This window comes from Octopus sinensis, linkage group LG22 (assembly GCF_006345805.1).
Source record: "Octopus sinensis linkage group LG22, ASM634580v1, whole genome shotgun sequence".
NCBI classification, from domain to species: domain Eukaryota; kingdom Metazoa; phylum Mollusca; class Cephalopoda; order Octopoda; family Octopodidae; genus Octopus; species Octopus sinensis.
Genome location: NC_043018.1, coordinates 15,942,570 through 15,951,055, shown reverse-complemented (window position 1 = coordinate 15,951,055; position 8,486 = coordinate 15,942,570). Strand labels below are relative to the sequence as shown.

At 38.0% G+C, this 8,486-nt stretch overlaps 1 protein-coding gene across 1 annotated transcript in view; it reads left to right on the top strand.

The window, feature by feature from the left end:
• LOC115223337 (ciliary-associated calcium-binding coiled-coil protein 1-like) overlaps positions 1-8,227 on the top strand; it is a 15,300-nt gene extending 7,073 nt beyond the window's left edge. Inside the window, exons 4-8 of the mRNA XM_029793858.2 lie at positions 840-987; positions 2,803-2,875; positions 4,275-4,406; positions 5,391-5,510; positions 7,611-8,227. Coding sequence (XP_029649718.1) covers positions 840-987; positions 2,803-2,875; positions 4,275-4,406; positions 5,391-5,510; positions 7,611-7,724 — 587 coding nt within the window. The 3' untranslated portion in view covers positions 7,725-8,227. The remainder of the gene's footprint in view (positions 1-839; positions 988-2,802; positions 2,876-4,274; positions 4,407-5,390; positions 5,511-7,610) is intronic.
• Positions 8,228-8,486: the final 259 nt, after the last annotated feature.

The window sequence follows — 8,486 nt, the reverse complement described above, 5'->3', positions numbered from 1 at the left end:
GGTTAGATGTGGCCTCTCACATCTATCCTATAATATTCATCATCATCATCATTTGATGTCTGCTTTCCATGCTGGCATGGTTTAGACAGTTTGACTGAAACTTGTAAACCGGAGAGCTGCATCAAGTTCCAGTCTTATTTGGTCCGGTTTCTGCAGATGGATGCCCTTCTTAATGCCAACCACTCCAAGAGTGTTGTGGGTACTAAGCATGAGTGCTTTTATGTTCCACTGGCACAGGTGCCAGTTACATGACACAACTACAATTTCCCTTGGCCTTGGTCAATTGTCATTGCCTCCATGCTCATCATTGACATCTTGAAGCCATGAAATGATGCATGATTAATTCAAAATTGTGTGAATCAACAAGTATTACATTTGAATAAATAATCCGAATGCTAAAGAGATAAGAAGCAGTATTGGGTCAGTTGGTAAGATATGAACTCAGTGGTCTTTGGGCAGGTTGGTTTGGCAAAATAGGTGGTCTTTGATGAATTGGTAAGATAGGATATGGTCTATCTTAGGTCAGTTAGTAAATTAGGCTCAAGGGAGGCCTTGGGTTATTTCTATAGCTAAAACCAGGGACTTTTTTTGAGCAGGTTTATATTGAACTTGTCAACAATGGGTTTAGGGTATATTTTTAATGTTAAAATATATTTTTTACTCTGACTTTACAGGTTTTCATGTAACATTAATTTTATGTGGACTCAACAACCTCAGTTGAACACAATGTTGTAATTATTCTCAAGTTAATGCTATGAAGTAATTATTCTAATTTATGGTCTTTTCTGTAATCTGTTCTGTTTTTCTTGTCAGACAATTCTGTTTCTGCTGTCTTTCAGACAAACATCTCTCAATTGGAAACAATTTACAGGAACTGCGGAAATCTTTGGCTGGCATTGCAGTTTCTGATATAATAACCGATTGTGGAGGGATGCTGTTCTTTAACCTGAATGCTGCAAAAAAGATCATTGAATATTTTCAAGTAACGTAAGTGGCATTTGAATCGCAACCCAAGTGATTCACATATACTCACAGACTACGGGAACCTGTTACATGCAATATAACACTACCAGCTCAATGGTTGTGGGGTCAACAACTTAACTCACCTTTTACTGGGCCTGAATTGACAAGAATGTGGATGAAAAAACTAAAACCTGTTATAGATGGTTTGTATAACATGGTTCCGGGTTCAGTCCCACTGCGTGGCATCTTGGGCAAGTGTCTTCTGCTATAGCCCCGGGCCGACCAATGCCTTGTGAGTGGATTTGGTAGACGGAAACTGAAAGAAGCCTGTCGTATATATGTATATATATATATATTTGTGTGTCTGTGTTTGTCCCCATAGCATTGCTTGACAACCGATGCTGGTGTGTTTACGTCCCCGTCACTTAGCGGTTCGGCAAAAGAGACCGATAGAATAAGTACTGGGCTTACAAAGAATAAGTCCCGGGGTCGATTTGCTCGACTAAAGGCGGTGCTCCAGCATGGCCACAGTCAAATGACTGAAACAAGTAAAAGAGTAAAAGAGTAAAGAGAGATGAATGATGTTTTAAGACTGATGGCACCAATCTCTTGGAGAGAAGGTGGATTCTGTCAAGATTATGAATCCCAATGAATTACTTAAATGGGAGACACCAATATATGATTCTATACTGGGATGATTGGGGCTTGAGTTTAATAAGGACCACATTTCTTACTAAGTGTTGTAGGTTGGTATTAATAGTAATGATAACAAGGGCCAAAGGTCAAGAAGTGTGGTAGAGATGAAGACGGATAAGCATTTCAGGTATCCCCATCAAACAAATTCTATATGAATGCCTTGATTTAATGTTGTCCTATGTAGGCTTCCTTTTCTTAGAGAGCTGGAGTGTGATTTGTATGATATCTGGCTGCTATTTCTAGCAGACTGAATGACTGCATAAAGGATCCATGGTTTGTAGTTATGAATCCATATATATAAAGTGCAGTTTTGCCCTGAGCTGAGTCCAAAGTATTTTATGATACATTTAATGTTATCATGTGACAGTGTAATGCTTTATTTGTCTTGTGGTGTCATCTGCTGGAGACTAAACAAAAAGACTAAAACAGCCATCTGTATATCAGACTTAATGCATACACACTCTTGATTGACCAGTTACCTCTGTATTTGTTCTGAGATAACATCTCGTCTCTTTCTGATCTATGATGTTTTTAACACAGAACGCCCTTAAGAGATGCTATCTCAGAATAACTGACCTATCGACAATGTATATATGTTAATTGTGACATATAGATTGCTATTTGAATGAAATACTGCTTCAGTTCATCATCATCATCATCATCATTTAACGTCCGTTCTCCATGCTAGCATGGGTTGGACGGTTCGACCGGGGATCTGGGAAGCCAGAAGGCTGCACCAGGCTCCAGTCTTATCTGGCAATGTTTCTACAGCTGGATGCCCTTCCTAACGCCAACCACTCCGTGAGTGTAGTGGGTGCTTTTTACGTGCCACCTGCACAGGTGCCAGGCGAGGCTGGCAACGGCCATGGTCGGATTGGTGCATTTTACGTGCCACCGGCACGGAAGCCAGTCGAGGCGGCGCTGGCATCGGCCACGAGTCGGATAGTGCTTTCTATGTACCACTAGTCCAGGGGTCCTGGCTGGTTGATTTCGATTTCGATACCAAAAAGTATTGAGTTATGAAAAACCATGAGATTCATTTAACTAGTTTAAGCAAGCAAAATGATATTTAATTAACAAAATATCAAATGATTAACATTTTTCGTAATATCTCTTTTGTCGTTTTATTTATTTATTTTGCAGTTTATTCCAGCATTATTGCCTTTATGAGTATATATATACTCACATGCAGGCTGAACAAATCATCGGCACAGATGTAAGTGTTTGGGAATTTTTACCAGATCAGTTGCTTAAATTATTGGAGGCATTCATCAATATTGCCTACTGCTGTGTTAGCAGTGCTTTTACATCACTTGTTAAGGTTACCTCTACACATAAATAACCATTTGCATAATCACAATTAATTTATATATATACTGGCAATAGGCCAATTACTATAGTATCTGTCCTGAGATGACATCTCTTAAGCACTTGCTGTATTAAAAACATAATTTCTATAATCTCTAAAGAAAATTTGTAAAGATCACCTTAACAAGTGATATATATATATATATATATATATATATATATATATATATATGTATGTATGTATAATTGGGTAGTCAGTTTAATGTTTGATTTGTTATGAGATTTTTTGAATAATAATTATAAGATACTTAATTAATATCTATGTGGTTATTATAGATAATATCTTTTCACTATTGATGGAATAACTAGATAGCGGTTTGTCTCTAAATTCTCTCTCTCTCTCTCTCTCTCTCTCTATATATATATATATATATATATCTTTCACTGATGTAAATTGCATAGTAATATGAACTTCATTGAGAAAACTAAACAAAACAAAACAAAAAAAAAAAACGAAAAACACTCTGTAAATGGACTCCCTTGAGATGTTAGTTCTGCATCGAGTTTAACACTCCAATGCATTTATATGACTGTCAGAAATTCAATGAACAAGTGACTGTCCCCGTGGTAACCTCTGACCGAAAACACACTTTACTCCACAGATTGCAATAACAGAATAAATAAATAAATAAATAAATGTGTTTTGTGTGTGGTGTGTGTGTGTGTGTGTGTGTGTGTGTGTGTGTGTGAAGGACTTTTCTTTTATTCTTTAATTCTTTGATTTGTTTCAGTCATGTTTGACTATGGTCATGCTGGAGCACTGCCGTAAAGGTTTTCTTTTTGGTCAAAGAAATCGATCCCGGGACTTATTCTTTGTAAGCCTCGTACAGTAAGAGTTAGTCCCTTTTGCCAAACTGCTAAGTTACAGGGATGCAAGCACACCAACATTGGTTGTCAATGGTGGGTGAGTCAGACACACACACACACACACACACACACACACTCAGACACACACACACACACACTCAGACACACACATGTATGTATATAACAGGCTTCTTTCAGTTTCCGTCTACCAAATCCGCTCACAAGGCTTTGGTTGGTTCAAGTCAATAGTAGAAGACACTTGTCCAAGGTGCCATGCAGTGGGACTGAACCTGGAACCATGTGGTTAGGAAGCGGGCTTCTTCCTTCACAGCCATGCCTGTGCCTAGTTAAAGATTTATGCAAACATTGAAGACACTTGATTGATTTTGCAAGATTTTCACCATTTTGATTTCTGTTTCTGCTCCCAAACTATTTTACAGTTAAAAATTGTACCAGTAATTGGCCTTGGTCCATGTTTTGCACCGCCATTAATTGAAGGGGTTTTGGAAGATTCTTATACAAACTACATTAATCTTCCCCCAGAAACAGAACTGGAGACAGACAGAGGAGAGGTAAGAGGACATTTTTCTTCTTTTAAGGAACTGGCCAGAACTCTTTGGTGGGGTTTGGGGCTGGGGTTGTACTTTGGAACAAAACTTTCTTTCCTTTTCTCCTTTCTTTCAAAACTTCTCCTTCCTTCCTTCTTTTTTCTTTAAAATTATTTTCTTTCTTTTGGCACTTTCTATTGGCATTTTCATTCATTTTTCTTTCTTTCTTTCTTTCTTTCTTTCTTTCTTTCTTCCTACACATATACCTATACATATATATATATAAAATTTTTATCCTATATTAGTTATATATACATATTACATATATATATATATATACATATATATATTATATATATATATATATATAATATATATATATATATGTATATATGTACATATAACTAATATATTAGTTATATTACTATATTATATATATATAATATATATATATATATAATATATATATATATATATATATATATATATATATATAACTATATATATATGTATATATGTATATATAACTAATATAGGATAAAAATTTTTTCGGGAAAAAAATTTTATCAATGGCCAGCATATCAAAAAATACCTTTAAAGGTTAAATTTATAAATAATTTACAAGATAAGGGCAAAAGAAAAATTCTAATGCCAAATATGCCGAAATAAAAGCCAAAACTTTTCAATAACCATTATAATTTATGCGTCTCGAAACAAACCGATAGATATTTCTAAAAAATTTGTTATTACCGTATTGGTCCAATTTCGGGGTTAATTAATAAGAAATTTTCCCCTCTTCAGCGGCAAATACGCGAGATATAAGTGAAATACTTACTCATACCCATGGAAAAAAGCAAACACCAAGTCCTGAAGTGACCTAAGTACCCCAAATATATCCAAAATAGAAAAATCTATCTATCTACCTATCCTTATATTTATATAAATAAATATAGATATATATATGTAAATGTGATATTATGTGTTCATGTATTTATTCTTGGCCAACAGTTACTGGTTGAAGAAGAAATTCTTGCAGGACCTGATATGAGTTTCCTGAACAGTATCACTAAGGAGGAGGTGGAGGAGATATTTCAAAGTGTAGCTGACGAACTCCTACCACATGTTCAGGTAAATTGATGAAATCTTAACCAAGCATATTCGTTTGTGTTCTTTTTTTGTCTGTTGTGTAAATAAAAAAAATCTATGTGGAGGCGCAATGGCCCAGTGGTTAGGGCAGCGGACTCGCGGTCATAGGATGTCATTTTATTACCTAGCTGTCTACCTATCTGTCTCTCTTTTTTTACTCAAAATCTCTCTGTCTATCCCTCTGTCCCCCATCCCAACTTATTGCTTATAACCCCATTCAGTCTAATTCAATCTGTATGTTGCTATATCTGTTTCCTGTGGAGCTGCAATGGCCCAGTGGTTAGGGCAGTGGACTTGCGGTCATAGGATCGTGGTTTCGATTCCCAGACCGGGCGTTGTGAGTGTTTATTGAGCGAAAACACCTAAACCTCCACGAGGCTCCGGCAGGGGATAGTGGTGATCCCTGCTGTACTCTTTCACCACAACTTTCTCTCACTCTTTCTTCCTGTTTCTGATGTACCTCTATTTCAAAGGGCCGGCCTTGTCACTTTCTGTGTCACGCTGAATATCCCCGAGAACTACGTTAAGGGTACACGTGTCTGTGGAGTGCTCAGCCACTTACACGTTAATTTCACGAGCAGGCTGTTCCGTTGAGCGGATCAACCAGAACCCTCATCGTCGTTACCGACGGAGTGCTTCCACACAAATAAAAAATCTCTGAGACTGATAGAATAAGTACTAGGCTTACAAAGAATAAGTCCTGGGGTCAATTTGCTCAACTAAAGGCGGTGCTCCAGCATGGCCGCAGTCAAATGACTGACACAAGTAAAAGAGTGGATGGTACCTCTCTGAGTGTTGATCTGTGAGTCCGGAGAGGGCACTTGCTCCTGGGGTTTCAGGGAGATCTTGGACCGTGGCATTCCTCGATTATCCCTAGAGGCCTTCCTGTATCAGGAGGGCCACATCTCTATCATTCTCCCCACCACTTTTTTTTTTACCATTGTAGATTACGCATATGTCCCTTCTTTTACAGTGTATGCCACGTACACTTACTTTCTCTTTTTCATTTTTAAAAATTTATATATATATATATTTTTTTGATTTATTATTATTATTACTAGTATTGTTGTTATACATTCATACATACAAGCATATGTAATGATAATAATAAGTGGATGTAAACACATGAACAAAATAAGAATGAACAAAAACAACAACAACAAAAACAAATTACATGAACATATATAAACAGAAGATACAAATATTACAGGCATCCCCGCCTACACACACACTAAATAAACATAAACGCACATAGAGATATAAGCATGCGCAAATGAAGACATACAATAGAAATACAAAATGGCTGACGGTTAGTAAGGAGAGACACAAATAAGAAAGAAGAAAACAAAGGACCACTGATGCGGTCACAGGAGTGTGATGAAAGAACTCTGGCCGAAAAAAGATTAAGATTTACTCTCTCTTTTCTCTTTTACTCTTTTACTTGTTTCAGTCATTTGACTGCGGCCATGCTGGAGCACCGCCTTTAGTCGAGCAAATCGACCCCAGGACTTATTCTTTGTAAGCCCAGTACTTATTCTATTGGTCTCTTTTGCCGAACCACTAAGTGACGGGGACATAAACACACCAGCATCGGTTGTCAAGCGATGCTAGGAGGACAAACACAGACACACAAACACACACACACATATATATATATATATATACATATATACGAGAGGCTTCTTTCAGTTTCCGTCTACCAAATCCACTCACAAGGCATTGGTCGGCCCGGGGCTATAGCAGAAGACACTTGCCCAAGATGCCACACAGTGGGACTGAACCCGGAACCATGTGGTTGGTAAGCAAGCTACTTACCACACAGCCACTCCTGCGCCTATAATGTAAATTTAGATTAATGTAAAAAATAAATAACACTGAAGCAAAATAACACCAAATATATAGCGCGTGTGATTTTATTGGCTAAACTGGCAAAATGACCATTCCGAAATATAACAATATTTTTAAAAATCATTTCATTATATGTAGACCCCAACACTTTGTGTCTGCCTTTGTATTGTCCCCATAAATGGAATAATTATTATCATTATTATTATTTGTAAGCACATATTTTCTTTGTTGCAGGAGGAGATTGCTGATCAGATTCGGGAACAGGAGATTCAGTTGATTAATAAAATCAATGACCTCTGTAACATGTATAACCAAATGCCTATGCAAGGCTCATCAAAGAAGAAATGAAGTGAATGGTTTTAGTGGAGATTTTATGTATGTGGCCAACTGCTGAGTATTTCGTTGCGAAATTTGGTAAATTGGCAGGAAAAGGTTGTTTTAAGAGAGAGAGAGATGGAGAGAGAGGGAGAGAGAGATGGAGAGAGAGATGGAGAGAAGGAGATAGAGAGAGAGAGAGAGAGAGAAAAAGAGAAAGAGAAAAAGTGAAATCTATATATGCAATGGACAGCCGTTATAGTGACATCCTGAAAGTTTTGTACGTCTGTAGTAGTAAAACCACGACCTTTTAGCATCACCAAGACCACGACAACGACTACCACCGCCACCACCACCACCAACAACAACAACATTAAACCCCCACCCAATCATCCCTCCCTCCCCTCCAACAACTACACTTTACTCATTGAATCATTCTCCATGTTAATACGACCATCAGCAGCAGTGCCACCACCACTACCAACACCATTACTGCTCCCACCATCACCGTAACCCCCTCCCCCGACACCAATGCCACCACCATCATCACTACTGTCACAACCATTACCGCCACAAACACCAACACCACCACCACCACCACCACCACCAGTACTTCTGCAACCACCATGACAACCACAACAACGATGACGACCACTGGTACTCCCCACCACCCCCGCGCTGCCATTGCTGCTGTAACCGAAGCTGTGAAAAGACTCTCTACTCTCCCAGGCTATCATGGCATGTTCCCCCCCCTCCCCCTTCACTATCAGTAGTTTCTGAAGAGATTTCTACCTT